The 23,028-nt window shown below is 33.3% G+C and overlaps 1 protein-coding gene across 1 annotated transcript in view; it reads right to left on the reverse strand.

Annotated features, from left to right (window-relative positions):
• thsd7ab (thrombospondin, type I, domain containing 7Ab) overlaps window positions 1-23,028 on the reverse strand; it is a 148,557-nt gene that overhangs the window by 44,463 nt on the left and 81,066 nt on the right. The window contains exons 8-14 of the mRNA XM_058747356.1: window positions 20,323-20,517; window positions 12,483-12,714; window positions 5,993-6,108; window positions 4,427-4,562; window positions 3,898-4,001; window positions 1,832-2,026; window positions 253-516 (exon numbers count right to left, since the gene is read on the reverse strand). Of these exons, the coding sequence (XP_058603339.1) occupies window positions 253-516; window positions 1,832-2,026; window positions 3,898-4,001; window positions 4,427-4,562; window positions 5,993-6,108; window positions 12,483-12,714; window positions 20,323-20,517 (1,242 nt within the window). The remainder of the gene's footprint in view (window positions 1-252; window positions 517-1,831; window positions 2,027-3,897; window positions 4,002-4,426; window positions 4,563-5,992; window positions 6,109-12,482; window positions 12,715-20,322; window positions 20,518-23,028) is intronic.

Raw genomic sequence — 23,028 nt, forward strand, 5'->3', positions numbered from 1 at the left:
TACATGTTTATAAGCAATATTTAAAATGTATATATTTCCAAGATTTTTCAAGCTGCTTTTTAAAAATCTGTGCTTAGTATGTCTGCAAGGCCATACATCTAAACCGTCAAATCTTAACAGGATGGGAATTTATCCCACGGCTTGTCTTGGTTTATTAATATAAATTAGTTTAGTGCAGTCCAGGAAGGTTACTTAGCACTGTCCGCTTATGACGTCAACTCTATGCTCAGAGTCACATGACGAACATCTTACCGTGACTGTTACAGCGTGAAGTCTCCACGAGCCTGTTGTCCTGGTCATAGCACACCATGGCCTGGTAGCGGTAGCCCTGTCCACACTCCTTCACGTCTCCCTGCACCTTCATGCCTGCGGCGTTCTCCACGCGGCCCTCGGGCAGGATGCAGTCAGACCAGTTTCCCACCGGCTGGGCGTTGTATTTGTCACAGGGGCAGTACTGGGTCTCGCTCAGCGGGTACATCTGGCTGTTCTTACACTTGTCCTTCTTCTTGCTTTTTCCTGTAATCAGAGGAAGTAAGTGTTGATTACGGCACTAATTACGTTCACTAATGAATGAGTCATGAGCGCTGAGGTCACCTCTAAACCTCCCGCCTGCCTCAGATCCGCCGTGTCTTGCAGCTGCACAACTGGCTGGACTAATACTTGTAAATATTATAATCATATTACCATGATTTTTGGACAATAACATGCTGTGCTGTTTATATGTCATGGTAATATCTCAGGCTGGGTTATACATCTAATATCAAGCTATGCTTGTGAGGTTTTAGTTGGCAAAATATGATTAATTCTTTTTTTTTTTTTTTTTTAAATATATATTTTGAATGTTATAGTAAAACTAAACACAGGTTTATTAGATACCACTCATGTTTTCCTCATAAAATTATCATATATAGTTATTATGATTATGATTATGTATTGTTATATTGGTATATAAATAAAAAGGATTGAATATATTATCATTCACTCCAGTTCAAAAGTCTGAAGTCAGTATATTTTTTGACAGAAATTAATAATTTTCTTTAGCAAGGACACATTAAATTGATCAAAAGTGACAGTAAAGATATTTATAAAGTTACAAAAGATTTCTATTTCAAATAAATGCTGTTCTTTTGAAATATTTTTTAAATAAATATTTGATTTATTTTATTTTATTCAAGTTAAATATTTAATTTAATTAATTTAATTTAATTAATTCATTCAATTATTTATTTATTTAATGTTACTTTTAGTTTCAGTTTTCGTTTACTAAAATAACGCTACCTTGGTGAGACTAAGATATTTCTTTCAAAACATAAATAAATAAATAAATAACTTAATTAATTAACTGCAAATCGTTGAATACAAGTTTATAGAAAAATATTTCAACAATATTTTTACTTTATTTTGACATTTTAAGCAATTGTATAAATATCAAGCTATTTTGAATATTGTATAAAATAAAATAAAATAAAATAAAATAAAATAAAATAAAATAAAATAAAATAAAATAAAATAAAATAAAATAAAATAAAATAAAATAAAATAAAATAAAATAAAATAAAATAAAATAAAATAAAATAAAATAAAATAAAATAAAATAAAATATCAAAAACATGCGTGTTGCCCAACCTAATAAATACATTTAAGTATTTTATGACCTATGATAATGTGAAGTATATATAATGGAATATAAACATATGCATCCCATAATGCCTTGAATCTTGTACTAGAAGTCATTTATCATTTAGTGGAAATACCTCTCTCCATTCTGGGATGGAACCAGCAACCTTCTGAGTTCAAACCACAGTGTTAATGATGCATATGTCCTAATTACCCATGAGAGCTCTCCTCCGTGTACGGACCCCTACGCAGTCCGAGGTGCAAGGAGAGAACTTGGACCAGTTGGTGAGCTGGCAGTCGTCTCGGCACGGTAACTGGCAGGGCTGGCTCATAACCGGCATGCTGCTGGCAAACTTCAGACACTGAACCACATCAGCCACTGTACCATCCAGCTGCCTACATGAGATAGCTGCGGATCACACACACAAACACAGCGCTGAGACTCCTGCTGATTACACAGAGCACCAGACACCAGAGAGAAAAGCTGCAGGTGAACAGAAGATGCTTATTTATAGACATGACAAGCGAGAGAGAAAGAGAGAGAGAGTCATGCTGTTCACTTTGATCAGAAACCAGTTTAAATTATGCATTACATTTCTGTAGTTTTTATATAATCCAATGATTTTTTTCCAGTTGTTCTGGATTATTATTATATTTAAAAATTGATTTTTTGTGTAAGTAATAAGTAATTATACTTAGAATTCAATAAGACACTATCTAGCTATATTTAAAAAATTATATAACTAAGAACCATTTATATTCACTGTAGATTTTTAAATGTATAATAAAACTAATACATAATATAAATATAATATATGGTTTATAATTTATAATATATGAATTACAATTATTTAAAAATAAATATTAAAATCATTTTAGAAAGAGTTCCACGGGGTTTCTAAGTAATTATACGTATTATTGTCCAATAAAGCAATATCTAGCCATATCAGAAATAGTATACTGGCAGAACATAACTAAAAACCACTTGAATTTAAAATATATAATTAAATTAGCATACAATAAATATCTAATATATGGTTTATAATTTAAATCATACATGAAATCAAAATAATTAAATACCATGAATAGAAAACTATTAAATATATATATATATTTAATTATACTTATTAATGTCCATTAAGACAAAATGTAAAATATGATACAGTATGGTTTAAAAAAAAAAAAAAAAAAACCACACATTAATATTCACTATAATTCTCATTACTTTTACGTTTTCACTTGTTTCCATAATTCTTCCAGGTGTAAAAATTGCAATTACAATTTTTTCCACATGCAGTTTTCCAGAAGCAGTTTTATTTTATAAATTAAAAATAATACATTATATTCAAATATCATAACGGTTAAATACTATATTAGGAAGCTGGTACAAAAAAATAAATAAATAAATAAAATAAAATAAGCTATATGGTCACTAATAAACCACTATTAAGCTTGTCACCATAACTAAGTTTAATCTATTAATAAACTGTTACAATATCTCACTAATGAGTTCAACAGGAGTGGTTCAGAAGGCTACTACATCTGTAAAGACAAGCCTGTTAAACTGTTGTCATTCTGGTGAGGCTGTGTAATCTATTAAGGCACACAATCACGTTGGAAGTGACGTGGAGACGAGTAAACAGGAACCGTTAGGTCAAACTTTAGGCCACTACAGAGTTCAATAGAGTGATGACGTCAACACAGCGACGTCCTTCCGCACTGTCAAGAGCAATCAGATCAAGAGTTTGAAGGATTGCTTCTGCTCCTGACATGCACTGAAGGGCAAATGTGAAGTCTAGTGTGATGGAAGCCCTTGTCAGACCAATATCTATACCAGGATAATACATAATAAAGTCTTTCACGGCGTCACGAGTGACAGGAATGTCTAAAAGAACTGGACAAATAAAGAAAAGGGCACTTCAGCTGGAAAACTGAAAATAATAATTTTTGAAAGCGACAGACTCTGAGGAATAAAGCAGAATGCAAATGAGAGGAAACAATCCACAGATTCAAGAAAAGATCTTAGATCAGATATTATACCAAATTTATGGTTATTGCATAAGATTTCACAGCCACAGAAACAGCATTTGGACACTGTGGCCGGAAATCACTTTCGCATCCGATTAAAGGAATTATGTAAATATGCACAAATTCTGTGTTGAATGCATTTTGCACACTGTAATTCTCAACTGCGGGCGGCTAGTGAATAAGACACAGGTTCTTGTGCAGGAATACTGTGTGTTTAGTGAATGTAAGTGTGTAACATGACAGCTGACGCACCTCTAGTTTGGACGCCAGCTCCACAGTTCTCTTGAGCTCCTTTACTGTCTCTGCGGATGCTCCACGGGACCAGCTGACATTTACGCCACTTGTGTGTTTTCCACCTGCAATTTCAAAGCGATATCATTATAATTACTGGTAGAGGTTGATCAGTTAGTGCACTGGAAATCCTAATTAGCTGCCTTAACTTAAAAAAGATATCAGGAAACCCACTGTCTTGGAAAATGAACTCATTTGAATTAAACTGCCCACAATCTGATAACATTTTTTATTTAACTTCTTTCTTTTTATCAGGATTAACCATTTCACTACTGAGGAAAAAAAATGCATAAGGGTTTTGCAGGTTTTAAATGACGAGAGGTTGAGCAGATAATGACAGAATCTTCATTTTGGGGTGAATTATTCCTATAAGGGAACATATCTTTATTTACTGGAGAAGGTCAGTTTTAGCAAAAATCTATCCTGAATGTCAACAGATGTGAAATCCAGCACAAAATAGCTGATAGTGTGCTCGTGGGTGAAGCTGTACCTGTAACCCGGACAGACGGATGGAGTCACACAGTCTTTCTCTTCATAAAGGACGTCTGGACACTCCTGACCTCCATTAGCTGGCATCTGGATGATCACTCGGTAGCGAAACTGTTTATTCTTCTGCCCATTCGCACCTGTCGTTTCAAATACTAACTTAATATCATGACGAATTATACTAGACAGACAGACAGACAGACAGACAGACAGACAGACAGACAGACAGACAGACAGACAGACAGACAGACAGACAGACAGACAGACAGACAGACAGATAGATAGATAGATAGATAGATGGATAGATAGACAGATAGATGGATAGATAGACAGACAGACAGACAGATCGAACAACTGACAGAATCATGATAGATAGATAGATAGATAGATAGATAGATAGATAGATAGAGCAACTGACATAATGATAGATAGAACATACAAATGATAGATAGAACAAACAAAAAACTGACAAATATGAACAATGGATAGATAGATATAACAAACGATAGATAAAAAGATATGATACATATAATGTTGAGAACTACAGATATAATGATGAATGGATGACAGAACGATAGATAGATAGAATAGATAGATAGATAGATAGATAGACTGAATGAATAAATGGTATATGGAGATAGAGAAATAAAGAATGAACTATAGATATAACGAACGATGGATAGATACATATAACAATGGATAGAACAAACGATGCAATGAACGAATCATAGATATAACGATCAAACGACAGATTTGATCTAGATAGCTAGACAGACCGATGGAGAGAACAACAGATAGAACAATAGAAAGAATGAGCATATGACAGATAGAACAAAATAACTAAAATATAATAAAATACCTAACTACATAATACTACTATTGTTAGAAATTGCAACAAAATTAAAATAGACATATAAACTTTTGAACTGCGGGTTTCGTCTGGTCAGAGGACTGAGTCTGGTTTCTCCCAAGGTTTTTTTCTCCATTCTGTCACAGAGGGAGTTTTGGTTCCTTGCCGCTGTCGCCTCTGGCTTGCTCAGTTGGGGACACTTAATTTCTAGCGATTATCGCCGATTTGATTGCACAGATAATATTTAAACTAAACTGAGCTAGACAATGACATCTCTGAATTCAATAATGAAATGCCTTTAACTGAAAATTGAAAATTGAGTGTTTAATCTTATCATTATACATTACTGACACTCTATCCTCTAATTTGATACTGTTAAGTGCTTTGACACAATCTGTATTGTTAAAAGCGCTATATAAATAAAGGTGACTTGACTTGACAGATAGAACAAATGAACAATAGATATAACAAATGATAAATAGATAAATATAAGGAACAATGGGTAAGATAGATGATGGATAAATGGATAGATAGACAGACAGACAGATAGTTAGATAAAAAATTACAAACAATGGATATGGATAGACAGATGGAACAGTGGATACAATTGATAGACAGATATAATGATAGGCAGATAGAACGAACAAACGACAGATATAAAATACATATAACATTAAAACAATAGATATTAGGATGTATGGGTGGACAGATGCGGTGTACCTGCTTCACAGGAAGTGGGGCACTCAGTCCATTCACTGAAGGGTGTGACTATACAGTCTCTCTTGCAGGGCAGCAGACAGGGTCTCACTGACTCCGGCCGAGGGGCTTCAGGACATCTGAAACATCACACAGACACTGAAAGATCAGCATGTGTTTTGATCACAGGAAGCAGGTGGATAAAGAAAGCCATGTGTCGCACTTTCACCAAAGACCCAATCACCTAAACGAGATTCATTATCAGACTGAACTACTGCGGGTCACCTGAGCACACATCAATTCAAACACTTTCACTTCACACCGGGCCAAAAAAGCTTTTCTAATGGATGTTTTATAGAATTATTTTTTAGCACTGACTGTTTTAGTCAAGGTTTCCACACCATTTTCTGCTCTTCCTCTGACCCTTCAAATGAAACAGGCCATTACTGCTGTGCTTGTGCCCTTAAGATTTTTGAGAAACACTATCTTCGCATTTGAAATGAGTAACAACTCTGTTCAACAAATACTTCTTCCAATATATGCTCCATCCTTCAATATCTTCTTTGTAAAGCATTACATTCACTGGTTTACAAAATAATCAGCACTGAAATGCATCTCAGAAAACTAGAAAAACAGCATTTTCACGAGTCAGTTCAAACTTTCCACTTCAATGCATTAAATCAACTCTCAGATTTAGTCTCCACATGGCATTTATTTGTGTATTAAGATTTAGTTAAGACCTTTTAAAGACCAAGTAAAGAAACTGTAAAGAATAAAAGGTAAATGTCTTCTAGCAACAAGACAGTTTTCTGTTTCCTCAAAACATTAGGCTTGAAATTTTTGCTCCCAACCTCTACAATATAGTTGGGGTCCAACATGACTTTCATATTATGGACAGATAAAACTAAAAATAAAATAAAGAAACAGGCATTTTATTAAAATATCTCATTAATGGTGTTAATTTTGAAGTGAACTTTCCCTTTATGCTAACTCAAAGCACATCCATACTCTAAATACTGAGATGTATATCATCAAAAGGACAGGAAAAAATCTAGCTATCCTAGTTTCAGCTTTATTGGTTTTAGTTATATTGCCCAGCCCAACTTCACAATGGATTACATCAGAATCCTTGCAGAGCAAAGCTCAGCAGCATCTGTATCACAACAATGCTTCTTTTTTCCCAATCGTATTTTCCCTGCTCCACGGCTGCATTACGTACCAGCCAGACGAGGCAGATAAGACCTCACATCCTGTTACAGTAGTCAGTCACTGGGTAATACTCTTCTTTTATCACTGTTACAGCTCCTCAACTTAAGATCAGGGGTTAGCTTTAATCTGCTCCTGTATTTTAAGCACCGCTCCGGCTCGGTCGAATTTCCCGGGATAAAGATAAACAAGGATGCAGAAGTCCAGCAGAGGGACATTGGGTAATCTGATCTCTGATCAAATCCTCCGGGCTCTGGCGCGCTGGGATGCCAGTCGCCATGTGCTAAATGTTTCATGAGGGTTGCAAATCTGCCACAATATAATAAAGCAAAAGATATGTAAGGCTGATTCATTCGTGATACCAATAACAGAAGCGGTAAATCCTACCAGAGAAACAAATCCGGTTTGGGTGTGCAGGGCTCTCCTGGAGATTGGGTCAATTTCTGACAGAGCATTAGCAACATTTCAAGACAGGCACTGGCTCAACTATTTAATGCCTAACCTGCTACAACTGGTTAAGAGTGCAATATCGCACAAGGAAATGACTCATTAAAAATTAAAACCAAATTTGTTCTTGATGTGAACAGAAAGGATTAGAGGAATAAGGCTTGGTAATGTTCCAACAGCACCATTAAAAAACAGCTCATACATTTAACCATGAGGAAGAACAAATGCATCGTTCCTTTGCCCTCTCTAAGTTGTCATTATTTTTCAATTAGGATTAACTGTCATAACTAGCAGCGTGAAGTGAGGGATCGCATTTCCTTGAAGGTTTTACTGAAGTAGCTCATTAGAGTTTCTGGAAATACTATTATAACGCTGTCTGCGCATTGTTAATCACTTCTAATAGGATATTCATTTAAAGTACAACTTTTGTGACCTGATAAGCAAATAAAATAACCAGAACTATCTTAGGAACAAGTACAGCTCTTGTCTACTTAAATGGGTAAATAAGCATTTTACCACGTCAAATCAGCAATAATATTCGACAACGAATCAATGCAGCATCTTCATCTTCTTTTAAAGTAGATCCAGTTAATGCATATGCTCATATATAATATAATATTATTATTATATATACACATAAATTTCAATATTCTGAATTAACTTTAATTTTTATCATTTCAGTTTAAATTTTAGTTTAGGTTTTAGTGCTGTCAAATGATTAATAACATCCAAAATAAAAGTTTTTGTTTACATAATATACGTGTGTGTACTGCGTATATTTATTAAGTATATATATGAATACACACATGCACAGTATATATTTGAAAAATATTGACATGTATTTACATATATTTATATTCATATAATTCATAAATGTATATTATATATAAATATATCTAATATATAAACATAACATTGTTCTTAAATATATACATGCATATACACAGTACACACACATATTATGTAAAGAAATATTTATATTTTGGATGCGGTTAATCGCGATTAATCGTTTGACAGCACTAGTTTTTAATTCATTTGTTATTTTTATTTGTTTTTTTATTCATTTAGATTTCACTTATTTTTATTTCAGTTTCAGTTTTAGTTCTTCAACATAAGTTTCTTTCAGTTAGCCTGCAAAACTTATTGTTTCTGTAAGATTTTCATCTAATATTTACATTTTATTTTATTTCCCCTTTATTACAATTATTGAAAATTAGGTTTAGTTGACAATAAAAACAAATAAAATGCAATTTCATAAAAATGCAACATCTCATCTTGCCGCTACTAAAATATTTAGTCTAACTTGTGCGAAAACTTTGTATGCATAATTATTAAGTTTTACAAATGCTCTTCATTCTTGTACTGTCTCTGTTGTGACAGAGTGGCAGTGCACATGCTCTTGACGTTTGTTTCCTGCTCTTTGCTCACTATACTGTCTGTGTAAGTATCCTAAAAAACAACTAGCTTCTCTAAGCTGTCAGAGCGAGAGATAAACCTGAACGGCAGCAGCAGTTGTCAGTTACTGTGAGACGCATCAAAGGTCCGGGCTCTGAGCTTTAACATCGCTGTCTGTGCGTTTTCTCTCAGTCTGATGCTGTGAGTGACACAAAGTGGCTCAGGGCAGGAAAACCGGCGTAAGCTCTGCCTGCCCCGGACCTGGGCAAAAACATGATTTATGATTTACTTTGAGCAGGTCTAGACGAGATATTCAAAATGAAATGCAGGTCTGAGAGAGGCTGTGAATTTTGATTTTGTTTTGGGTCACATCAAATGCCTCTGAAGCCACGTAAACAATACAACATTTTTGGGGTAACGAATGCATAGAAATGAAGTCAAAATTTATCATTTTGATTTTGTATACACATTTCTGATCTTATATGCATTATACCATATGCTATTCCATAGAATAGACATGATTGTAATTGTAATCATTCATCAAAATATAGCAACTACACCTCCGAATCTCTCTTTTTCAACCCCACTTCCAGCAACATGACTACATACTTGTATACAGTATGCCGCCCATTTTTCACAATCCAATCAATTTCCAAAAAATGTCACAAAAGCTGCATGTTATAAATGAAGAATTGTGAAATATAAACTCACAATTGAAAGAAAAAAAAAGAACTGTGAGAAAAAAGTTGAAATTTCCTTTTAATCTCATGGTGGCAAAAAAAAAAAAAACAGATACAATTTTAAACATGGAATTGCAAGATATCAAGGCACAATTGTGAAACAAACTTTGAACATAAATTCTGAAAAAAGTAGCAATTACCTTTTTATTTTTTTTTATTTTGTGGCAGAAACAAAAAACAGAATTGCAAGATAAAAACCCAGAATTATGACAAAATTGTGAGATGTAAACAAACTTTTTAGATATAAACATGGAATTGCAATTCTAAATTTATATCTCACAATTCTGAGAAAATTGTGAGAAAAAAGTAATAATTGGGAGGAAAGTCAAAATTACTTTTTTATTTCACGGTGACAACAAAAAACTGAATTGTGAGGTATAAACTCAGAATTTTTAGATATAAACATGGAACTGCAAGATATCAAGGCAGAATTGTAAAGTATAAACTTGCAATTCTGAAAAAGTCTGAATTGTAAGATATAAAAAGTAGCAATTTTTAATTTTTTACTTTGTGGCAAAAAAAAAAAAAGTTGTAGTAAACCCAGAATTAAAAAAAGGGGAATTGCGAGATGTAAACAGAATTCTGAGGAAAAAAGTCAGAATTCTATGCTTATATCTATACAAATTCTGAGTTTATATCTCTCAATATTGCGAGAAAAAAAAGTCTGAAATGTGAGATACAAACTTCGAATTTTGAGAATAAAGTCTGAATTATTAGATAAACAGTCACAATTACATGATTTAATTTTTTTTGTTTTATTCTGTCGGGCTTCCATACACTCTAAAAAAATGCTGGGTTAAATACAGTGCTGGGTAAATACTGGACAGAACACATGCTGGGTTGTTTTCAACCAACAGTTGGGTTAAATGTTTAACCCAAACTTCTGGGTAGTAACCCAACCGCTGGGTATAAACAACCCAATCGCTGGCTTCGTCCATATTTTACCCAGCGCTGGGTTGTATTTAACCCAGGATTTTTTAGAGTGTACATTACAGAAGTAAAACTCAGTAAAAATACTTTTTCTACACCATTCTGAACAATGAAAAATGACTTGAGTGTTTGAAAATTATTTCTTTTTTTGCAGTCCTAAAATTTGACACTTCATCAAATTGCACTTTTGCAACCTACGCCGTCTAGACTTCAACACAACTTTCTGCTCCTTGAAGTGGTAAAAAGCGAGTGGAAAATGCAATATAATAGCTAAGCCTCTATTTGTCTATGCCAAAAAACACACTGCTATTGTTTCCACAAAGGACTGTCAGGAGGACAACGTCTAAGTGGATCAATGATGTATTTTTAGGGGGTTTGTTTGTGCTAAGCCTCAAGAGGCCCCTCATCTAGTGGTGATTAAATTGCATTAAAGAATCAAACCCTCTTAATTACCGCTATTATCATCAATAGGAAATTAGGCAGTCTGAAAATGACTGTGCTAATTAGCCTGTTTGTGACTCCATGTTTATTGGGCTTTCAGCAGCTCGTTTGCCTGCAGTGGAATGATAGGGTTTGTGAGCACGCATACATCTGTAGAGCAATTACAATCTGCCACTCAAACACAAGCAATCCATCTTCTTCTGAACAATTCGCCATCACCACTAACCGAGACACTTGAGTTGAGGTATGATTCTCGCCATATGTGATTACATCATAATAACAGATGGTAATATTGCAACACGAAATGGCAAAACATTAAGATTACATTCATGTCACGAATTCTGTCATCAATATGTCCAGAATATTTCCAAAAGTACAAAGCAGAAATGATATTGTGTAAAAAGATTAATAAAGACCATCTTAGAACCAATTTAGGACCTACATCTTTTGCACGTGAATTAAGCATCACATTGTCATTATGCTAAAAAAACAATGCATTCTCATTACTGTAATGCAGAAAAATAAAATGATGCAGTACAGTTTTATGGTACTGAATATTATTGTATTGCACTGCCTTTAAAATGATTTAATTTTGTAAAAGATTTAAAAATGTATCAGATTTAAATTAAAAAAAAGGAAAAGGAAGAAATGTAATTATTTTATACTATATTAGAGCTATGAAAAAATTTTTACTTTACAAAAGTAAAAGAAATATTTTTTATTTATTAAAATATATATAAATATTTATTTGAAATAATTCATTTTGTTTTAAATAAAATATTTTATATTAAATAAAGAAAATGAAGCCTGAAAATATATGTATAAAAAGTAATATACAGTACATATAAATAATGAAAATCTGAAAAAAAAATATATATTTTTTTTTTATACATTCATACATGACACATTACAGTAATGGGAATTTGCCATGAAAATAATGCCACATTTCAAAATAAATTAAATTTAAAAATTACTTATTTCATGCACTTTTTTTATGTAGACTTAATTTTCTTAATGTAATATAGCATTTCATTTCTTATGTACTTTTGACAATCTAAAAAAAGGTGCTCTGCCATATTAAGGAACTTCTCAACCATGAGCACAATATAACAAGACTGCCCATGTTTACATATTAATAGCTATCCAGTGTTCTGAAACTTGGAACATCAATTAACAACACCTCTGCAAGAAGGAAGTAGTTGAAGGATTATGCAATGCAAATTATATTGGAGCCAATAGCAAATCCACAACCTGCAAGATTATTACTCATTTCACATGCAAAATGATTGAATCAAATAAGTTATTTACATACAAAATTCCTCAGAGTAGGGAAAACAACATGCATGCAGACTTACTTTTTGGGCGGCACCTGTCCGACGTTGACTTTTACGCAGATGACCTTGCGCGTTTGCACACCCATGGTGCAGGTGGACTTGTCTGCGCTGGAGGAGGTATTGAGGGTGGATGTGGTGGTGTCCTCCACGCACTGTCCCCAGGGGCCCGTCTGCCAGTGATACACGATGCAAGGATGCTCATTACAGTTCCGCACCTCCTGCAGGGCACTGGTGTTCGGACAGCTGGAACCTCCTGCAAGAGTGTGAAGACATGCATTAGGTCTGACACGTGTCTACACTTCATGTCAAACCACCACAGCTCGAGGATCTCCACACTGGAAGTGTTCAAGATGCACATCAACTCAGGAGAATATTCAATATTCAAAAGAGCAGCATTTATTTGAAATCTTTTGTTGGTCTGATCAGTTCAATACATCCTTGCGGAGTAAAAATATATGAAAAAAATGAGTGCACAGAATGCACATTAACTGCCATTAATGTTTTAAAGTCTCTTCTGCTCACAAAGGCTGCATTTATTTGATCAAAATACACAACCCCCCAGTAATATCGTGAAATATTTAGGGCTGCCCCCTAATAGTTGACTAATCGTTAGTTGACCAAAATTTTATTAGTCACTTAGTCGCAGAAGAAAAGAAAAATCCATTGGTAAAGTCACAAAGTTCGTGACGGACAGATCGTTAAAGGCTATAATACAGTACATCAGGCAGGACATCCAAACACTCGTCTATCATTCATCGACCTCAAATATGGCTTATCATCTGAAATATGTAAGTATTAGCAACTTGACATGGCCACTCAATCTAATGTTAGGCTCAATCTAATGTTAGGCTAAGTGTCTGTGTGGAGTGTGGAGCTGAACATTAGCGCTCACTGCAGGGCAGATGGAGGCGCCGGTGCGGTCACTTGATGTTAAAATACTCGCTCATTTTTGGTCATACAGATAAGAGTAATACATCTTTCAAATCTGTAAAGACTCTACGTTGATTTGTGCGCACTCACAATAACAAAACATTGCGCTTTTGTAAAATAATGAAAGAAAACAGGATGCGCTTTCTGCCGTCTCGGTCTCAGAACTTGAGCGTGAAACTCCATGTATATCTTTGCCTTACATTAAAAATATATATAGAGAGAGTGAAATGTCTACTTTAAAATGATTAGTCGATTAGTCGACTAATGCTTAAAATGAACGACTACTAGTCGACACTTAGTCAAGGGCAGCCCTAGAAATGTTATTAAAGTTTAAAATAAAAGTTTTTCTATTTTAATAGACATTAAAATGTAATTTATTCCTGTGATGCAAAGCTGAATTTTCAGCATCATTACTCCAGTCTTCAGTGTCACATGATCCTTCAGAAATCATTCTGATATGCTGATTTATTATCACTGTTGGAAACTGCTGTGCTGCTTAATATTTTGTTGGAACCTGTGATAAATTTTTCAGGATTCTTTGATGAATAAAAAGAATAAAAAGGACAACTGAAAACTTAAAAATATACTGGAATTAAAAATTATTTTGCATAGGCCATTTTAGCCTTGCAAATGCATGTGAAAATGTATTTTTTTCCTTGTTATTTTTTCTTGCTTGCGTTCTCTGGAGCGAGACAGGTCAAGTGTTCATTTTCTCAAACCTCAACATAACGCCATCGTCTCCACTTGCTTAAACTTGTTGTAAATTGATTAAGATGAAACACTCCACATAATTGCCGCCTCCTAATTCCTCACGAGTGGCAGTTAGTCGATGCAGCTGGTGGAGAACGGCGCGGTGTGTCTAAATAATTGCTGACATTTACAGGTTTGCAGATGACAGAGCAGCCCAGTGGGCCTGTGAATCAAAGCGCTCTCATTCTCAGAGGACAGCAAAAGCTTTATGAGAGGAAGTACGACTACATCTGCCCGCTTTAACTCTATAATGCACACAGTATAGTTATTGGATCTGACTGTCAGATCCATTAAACAGGTGATTATTGTGTTTATATTGGGCATTGAGTTGAAGGGTAATAATAGGGCTTTTCACACTTTATTTAACTTTAAGATCTAGGTAACCAAGGCTCTTTCTTATAATTTTGTGCCCTGATTTGTGATGCCAAAACATATATGGATGATTTTTCAGTTCAAGGCACTTTTGAGACTTTGAAAAATCATACTTCTTTAAACGAGGTTTCATCTGTTAAAACATTTATCACATGTCCTGAAAAAAGATTTGATCATGGCTTTGATGAGCCTTCAAGTATAATGTGGTGTCCAGGGTTATTATCATAAAGTAAAACTAAAATGAAAACTAAAACCATAAAAAAAATCTGATATAATAATGACTAAGAACTATACAGACATTAAAAAACCTAATAAAAATGACAAAACACTATGAAATTACTAATAAAAACTACAGTAGATAAGCTTTGAACTTTCTAACACGTAGCCGTCAATAAACTTTCAATTCATAAAAACTGTTTCAGAACTAAAATTCTCTAAGTGGTTTTGTAATGACATCTAAAAATGCTGCTGACAGATTTTGTGATTTTCATGGTACAAAAGAATCTTAAAATTATGTACACTGATGGCAGAGATGAGCTCCACTGTCACTTCTTATTTTCATCATAACAAAGTATAAACATCTTTGGAAAAATATGTTTGTTTTCTAAGATGGTAAAGGCCAATAAATCAAATGAATAAAAAACAAATGAATCAAGTACATATTTTTCTCATAAATGCTTTCAGATAAAGTATAAAATAGAGACGAAGATATGAAGAAAGTGATTAGAGATTTTCTGGCAAATTTAACCTTTCAAAAGCAGGAAAGATTTATTCGAGCCAAACTAAACTTTAAAGCTACTGTAAAGTATATTTTAAAACCATAGTGCATTCTTTTTATAAAAGGATTTACTGTAAAAGAAAAAAAAATAATTCAAGGGGACAGAAGAATTACATTAAATGAAAAATGTCCTATATAGAGTATGGAAACAATGCCGTTTAGCAACAGACAACCAATCATAAACCGCCTCAGTGCTTAGCTTATAAAATATTCATGCATTTTTGCATAGCCGCGGTAAGTAAAACTGTTCCACATCTGAAGTAAACTCCTAAATCAATGTTATTAAAGTCATAAATATGCAAATAAGCAAGCAAGCCGGGGTTTACAAAAGTACAGTGTGAAACTTCAACGTCTACTATCATTAATTACTAACCCAGGGTAAAGTATGAATGAATGAATGAATGAATGAACGAATGAGGCATTTATATAGCGCTTTATTGTGTATTGCAATACACCCAAAGCGCTTTACAATCATGGGGGGGGGGGTCTCTCCTCAACCACCACCAGTGTGCAGCATCCACTTGGATGATGCGACGGCAGCCACAGGACAACGGCGCCAGTGCGCTCACCATGAAGAGTGTAAAACACTCAGTGTTAAGAATGAACAAACCGAAGTGTAAAAAGCCTAAATGAGTATTTGCGGTCTTCCCACAGGAACACGTTTGTGTCTCTATGAAGCTTAACTGTGCAGCGTTATGAACGCCTCCACACAATCTTGACATTGAGCTTTTCAGAAGATGTTCTGCAATCAAAGAAAGCACGTTCGTTGTTTTATTTCTGTGGGTGTTTTTAACGAATTGATTTTGTGAAATGAAACCTCATGATCAGGTTTTAAGCCAGAAACATGCAAAACGCAAAGTATGCAAACGCATAAGGGAAAGCTGGTACATAATATGAATTATTGTGCTACTTTTATGCTAACAGCAAAGAAAATTCAGAATAGAAATAAATCAGGGATAAATAAAATGCCTGAAAACTTGATGCCTTAATTTGAATTTCGTATAGGAGTGACATGGTATTAATAAACAGTATATTTATATAAAAAATAATATTAATAGTACTGGTTGCTATTTGATCGTACAAAATATATCTAAAATGTCTTTAACCTGAAACATGTCCAAAAAATAAATAAAATATAATAAAATAAAATATATAGGTATTTCTGTATAGTTATATTTATTAGTGAACAAACATATCCAATATGACAATACAGAAACAATATACATAACCAAAAAGCATTTCTATTCGCTATAGAAAATTTGATGGCTTTTAATATTTTATTTGTTTCCATAATTTTTCCAGGGATAAAAATCACAATTTTATTTATTTATTTTTTTAGAGGTTTTCTGCAATAAAAGCACATTTTATTTTAAACTGACCAATATAGAAAATGTGGACAATACAGGAGACAATAATTAAGCTGACAATTAATCTTAACACTAAAATAGTAAAATAAAAATTAAATTAAATTAAAATGAATTATTACGAAACCTCAAGTTTTAAATGTTATGAGAACTTAAATAATCAGCTTTAAAAGAAGTTTATATTTAAAATTTAATTACCATGAATTTACTATATATATTTATTATAGATTTTTATTACATATGATTATTATGTCATTATCAAACTATTATTATTATTATTATTATATTGAAATAACATAATTATTAAATACAATATTAAGAATGGCTTGTATAAAAAAATAAAATAAAATAAAATAAAATAAAATAAAATAAAATAAAATAAAATAAAATAAAATAAAATAAAATAAAATAAAATAAAATAAAATAAAATAAAATAAAATAAAATAAAATAAAATAAAATAAAATAAAATAAAATAAAATAAAATAAAATAAAATAAAATAATAAACAATTTTTGGGCCATTAAATATATATTAAGCAATATATAATAAATATATAATAAGCAATATATAATAAGTAGCTAGATAAAAAGATGTCAACTTCAACAAACTTAAGATTAATCTATTACTCCACCATAACAGTCTTTGACCTCAAAGACAAAACTGACCACAGAAGAAAACAGTTTCCACTAATGTCCGCAATAGTGACTCATACTACAACATGAGAAAGCAATGCATACACTGCACTAAGAACTGCATTCTGAATGCTCTCTCAACAATATGCTTATACTGTTACTTTGCCTAGCAAGAAGTGTTTGCGTTCACATACTAATGCGCAAATATGTTTCTGGCTTTTTGCAATGTGCTATATCAGTTTCATAAGAGACCCAGAGGACTATAATTTGTTCGTGTTTACAGTATGAGTTTCATCATTCTGCTGACTTGTTCACAAATGGACTCTCAAGGACATGCATAATGTATAAAGCCCCGCTGCATGAACGGCTGCATTTGGCATCTTACGTCAGACGTCAAGCAGTTGTCTTGCACAGAAAGCATGGTGCATAGACTCATTGTCACATAAATCTATCCGCCTCCCAAAGGGCAACACTCAACTCATCGCTCAAAAACGCAGTTAGTTTAGTGGAAAATGGTGCTTTGGAAGCAAATGCATCCAAGCGCAAGATCTCACTTTCTTCATTTATATTCTTTGCGGATGCAACATTAAACTTGTGAAAACAAGACTAAGAATAAAAGCCTCTGTTAACACTTTCTAACCCTATACATACTCAAACACAAGCTATTTATTGCACATTTAAATCTACAAACTACACACAAGAGATGAAAAGAAAGCAATTGTACCATAGAGCTCAGGAAACTTCGGAACCCTTGTAAGACCTTGAGATAAAGCAAAAGTTATGAGCGTCTTCGCATTTAACTTTAGAGAAGCAGTGGTAAGAGAATAAATATTTCAGGATCTACTCAACTAGTACTAAGTTTTACATATTTGAGTAACGATAAAATAATCAACAGTAAGAAAAGACAAGACTTAGCGGCTACTTCAAACCATCCAAACAAATCTAAGAGGACTTCTTCAGGAAAACTACTCTACAGGCCATAAAAACATGAAATGTTTTGACGTGTTACCCTCCATAACTGTAATCCATGCCACTACCATTGCCGTCACTGTGGAAACAGCGCAGCAATAATTCAACATGGACTTCTCTGAGAAGTATATGGTACACAAATGACTAATGAGGAGAAAATGTGCAGCCATTTTGAACTTTATCATATTTAATACACAAATTTCTAAAACCTCTAAAAACCTGTTGCACACAATCTGATACATGCCTTTTTGTTCATACTTTCTTAACATTAAAGTATTCTTTAAATATCATTGTAAAAATGTCACTGAAAAAAAAACCTCATTGTAACAAAGTAAAGGTAAGAATAACTTTTATACTGTAATTAATATTTCAAGATGAAAACTTACTGAACTGAAGGCTTACTTGATTATCATCATTTTGCAGAAAAACTGTTAAAATGTGAGCATCAAATATAATCCATCAAGCTTTGGGGAACGTTTATTTGTCGTCTCTCAATCATCACTGCATTGCATTGCATCATACGTTTTGCCCCTCACAATAAAAAAAATATAGAGCTTTGATCATAAAACTAAGCATTTAAATATCAGCTTACCAAAACATATTATTGGGAGACATAGAGTGAAAGCTACAGTAATATTTATATGCATTATGTGTCAGTAGTCTGCTATACTGTTATAAATCTTATTGATTTACTCTGCAAGCTATCAGAATTTCATCTTACTTTTGGCCAAATAAATATCAGCAACAGCACCAAATTGCATATTTTTGCTTAGTTTGGGCCTCTGAATAAAACTGAGCTGTTTTTTTTTTCTTACTCGAGTATGAATTCAATACCTATATTTCCTTATATCATACTCTATGGGCCATAAAAGCCTGATGCATCAAATGTGATACTCAACAAAAACATAAAACCAAACATTTTATATATATATTTTCTCTAAAGGTTCAATAAACTAACTAGCAAGCTAACAAACCAACCAATTAACTTCTGACAATTATTTTATGTCATGCTTCATATGGTTAAAACGTAAAATCAAATGCATAATTTTTCCATACCTTTAATTATGACATAATTTTATTCAAACCCTTATATTTTAACTAGTGCTGTCAAACGATTAATCGCATCCAAAATAAAAGTTTTTGTTTACATTATAATATGAATGTATACTATGTGTATTTATGTATATATAAATACAAACACATGTATATATATATATATATATATATTTTTTTTTTAAATGTTATGTTTAAATATGAAATATATTTCTATAAAATATAAGAATATAAATATATAAATGTATATACATGTAAATATTTTCAAAATATATACTGTATGTGTGTGTATTTATATATACATAATAAATATACACAGTACACATACATATATTATGTAAACAAAAACTTTTATTTTGGATGCGATTAATCACGATTAATCGTTTGACAGCAATAATTTTTAACACTTCCCTTCTGACATGTAAGACCTACTTTACAAAATCCTTTTAATTCCTGGCGGATAATAATCACATTTGTTGAATTTTATTCTGAATTACATCTGATTACTGATTACAGTCACTTTGACTGGAAAGCTCGGTAGCCCCACTCGTGTAAACTGACACTTAAGCCTCGCTGGAACAGATAAAGTGGATTTAAGAGTCTCGGAACACTGACTGTTGGTGATGTCACGGCGCAGGAGTCATCCATCAGAATCTCAGACAGTTTTAGGTTGAAAAATTCCACCCTTGTGGAACAACAGTCTTTCCTTGACGGTTTCCTGTCAGCTTTTTTAGGTTAATCTTATGCACTACAGACCACAGAAAATTGCAAGGTTTTTGCATGTCAGCTTGTTAGAGAGGCCCCAAACAGTAATTAGAAATTCATGAAGGTCATTGTATTAGACATAATTTAATCACAGCACATGGCAAAAGCAAATTAGTTAATAGTGATCTAAAGTGTTACCATATAATGATAATATATTTTGGCCTAAAATGTGTAGATGTTTTTATTGTTTAGTACTGTTTTTGTCGATGTGTTTAGCGTTAGTATTGCCTGAGTTTCATCTTCGGTACCTTCTCCTGCATTGTAAGCCAGTATGGCTCGGGTTCTCATCTGCTTGCCCTCGGCGGTTTTGCTGGAGCAGGTCTGGGAGCAGGTGGACCATTCGGTCCAGAGACTGAGAGCGCAGTCTTTAGGGCAGGGAACCACACAGGGCTCAGATGAAGGGTAGATCTCATCCACACACATCTCCTTTTCCACCTCGGTACCTGAAGTACAAAACATTTGTGGGTTTACAACACGTTTTAGATTCATTAAGCACCATTCTTCCAAATCTACTTTACATGCTGTCAAACTTGATACATTGATGCTTATGATGCACCAGCATGAACTGATGAAAATATTTATAGCTGTACAGGAATTTAAGCTAAATTGTTAAACAGTACTTGAAAATAAATATAGTTTCCCAGGCGGTCTTGACCAACATCCACTTACAAATTCATAATTTATGTAATAGTAACATCTGGTGTATTTGATCTCACATGTAGGTCAAATACAAACGGGTGAAGCTGACGTAACCTGTCAAGCACATGTCTGGGTCATAATTAATCTCAAATATCAAAAGAAGCAAGAAGGCAAGACAATCAAGCCTATTTTTTAAGACTTTTTAGATTTTTGCATGCATTCTCCCATAATTCTTGCAATAATACTGTAATGCAATAAAATCTCTTTAATGCAAAAAAAAATTAATAATAATAACAACAACAAAAATAAATAAATCAGTCACTTAATTCTTATATATTCATACACCAAGGTAGCATTTGTTGCATTGCCTTTGATTTTTGATAATTAAAAATATAAAATATAAAAATGATAAATATTACATGAAATTGATATTAAATATATAAAATATTACAATTTTAAATATTAAATTAAACCGATTTAAAATATAAAATATTAAAACATTACAATATTTAAGTGAACATTATGTAAATATAAAACATCACAAATATTAATATATATATATAAAAAGTATTACTTTATATAAGCATATAAAGCATATATTAGCATATATTGTCCAAAAAACACACAAACAAACAAAAAAAAACAATCCCACTTTATATTAGGTGGCCTTAACTACTATGTACTTACATTTAAATTAATAATTTGATACAGTGCACTTATTGTGTACATACATGTTTTTACATTGTACTTATATTTTTAAAAATACATGTAAGTAATTACATCTGTAATTAATTTCTGCAATTAAATTTATAATTACACTGTTGACCCACCCCTTACATCTTAACCCACCCTTAAACCTACCCATAACACCATACCTGCCCCTAACCTTACCCATATCCCACCTCAATGACAGCAAAAGTGTTTTGCAATACAATATGACCACAATAAGTACATTGTACTTATTTTTTTGATGTAAGTACATAGTAGTTAAGGCCACTTAATATAAAGTGTGACCAAAAAACCTAATGAGAATCACAATTGAGAATAATGGGTGCTACAAAAAAAATTATAAAAACACACAGATGCAGCATTACGGTTGTAGGAGCCATATTTGGATTTTCAATTAAGTTTGACTTATTTATTTTGTATTTCAAACATTATGATTCAAGTATATGAAGAAACTTTATGTCGAATTCTTAGACTATCCTGTTACGTGGATTTTTGTTGCTCCTCCTCCTTTACGCATCACTATGGTGCAAATGTGCAGGTCATAATAGCCAGGCAGCATTGTTTAGAAAGACAGAGTTAGAGGGCGGAGAACCACAGTTTCTTCAATCACGTGCTATCACATGCGATCACCTGCAATGGTACCATGTTTTATTTTGTAATTTTGTTTGGAAAGTAAACCGCAGATCGAGATTAAACCACTGGGTTTTGTTATTGAAACCACATCTCTGTGCATGCTTTATGGTCATGTGCATCGGGAGAGACTCCTACTCTAACCTCAAGGCGCATAAACACGGTAATAAACATTAGGGCGTAAAATGTTCTTAACTGTTATGAAAATAAACATCACAATGCAAATTATGTTAATGGACCTAAAATTTTCTTTATGCAAAATATGATTCAGCCAGACAAGCTTTTAATGCATTTCAAACCACTCTGTTGTCCTGTTTTGAAACGGTGCCATCCTAAAAACAGTAGAAAGCAATCATACAGATGGTTCTGAAGGACAGGCAAAAAAAAAAACATGTGCAATTGTTGTCAGTGTGTCCGTGTTTGGCAGCGTTCATTACCACGCACAGCCTCTCTCAAGGGTTTTCATCACATCTTTTACTTCGAGCCAAATCTGATGAGTATCAGCTCGGTTTTGGCTTTAGCTCAGTGACACGCTGGGGAGAAAAAAAACAAAAAACACACTCTCTGCTTGAGCACTGAGCCACAAACACCCAATAAATATTTCCATCAAAAGCAGGGACATTCCAAGTTTTCCTTGTAGCAGACAGCGATACAATATTTACATCGATCTGTGTCAGAACTGTGGCCATTTGTGAAGCAATATCGTACGCGTCACTCGCCGAGACAGTCGGAGCGAAGCAGATGCCAAGTCTGGCTGTAAAAAACAACTAGCAGATCAATTTTAATCAGTGCGCGATGGAATCAATCTGCCACAGCGTATGGCTACAGAGTGGCAGGTTATGGCGAGACGGGGGGCGTTCGATTGCTCATGCGGCAGATGCTAGAGAACATTATTGCACGTTACTATTATTTCATAGACGTCATATCACATGGCCACACAGCAATCACGGTGGTCA

The sequence above is a fragment of the Onychostoma macrolepis genome, chromosome 16 (genome assembly GCF_012432095.1).
Source record: "Onychostoma macrolepis isolate SWU-2019 chromosome 16, ASM1243209v1, whole genome shotgun sequence".
Classification (NCBI taxonomy): domain Eukaryota; kingdom Metazoa; phylum Chordata; class Actinopteri; order Cypriniformes; family Cyprinidae; genus Onychostoma; species Onychostoma macrolepis.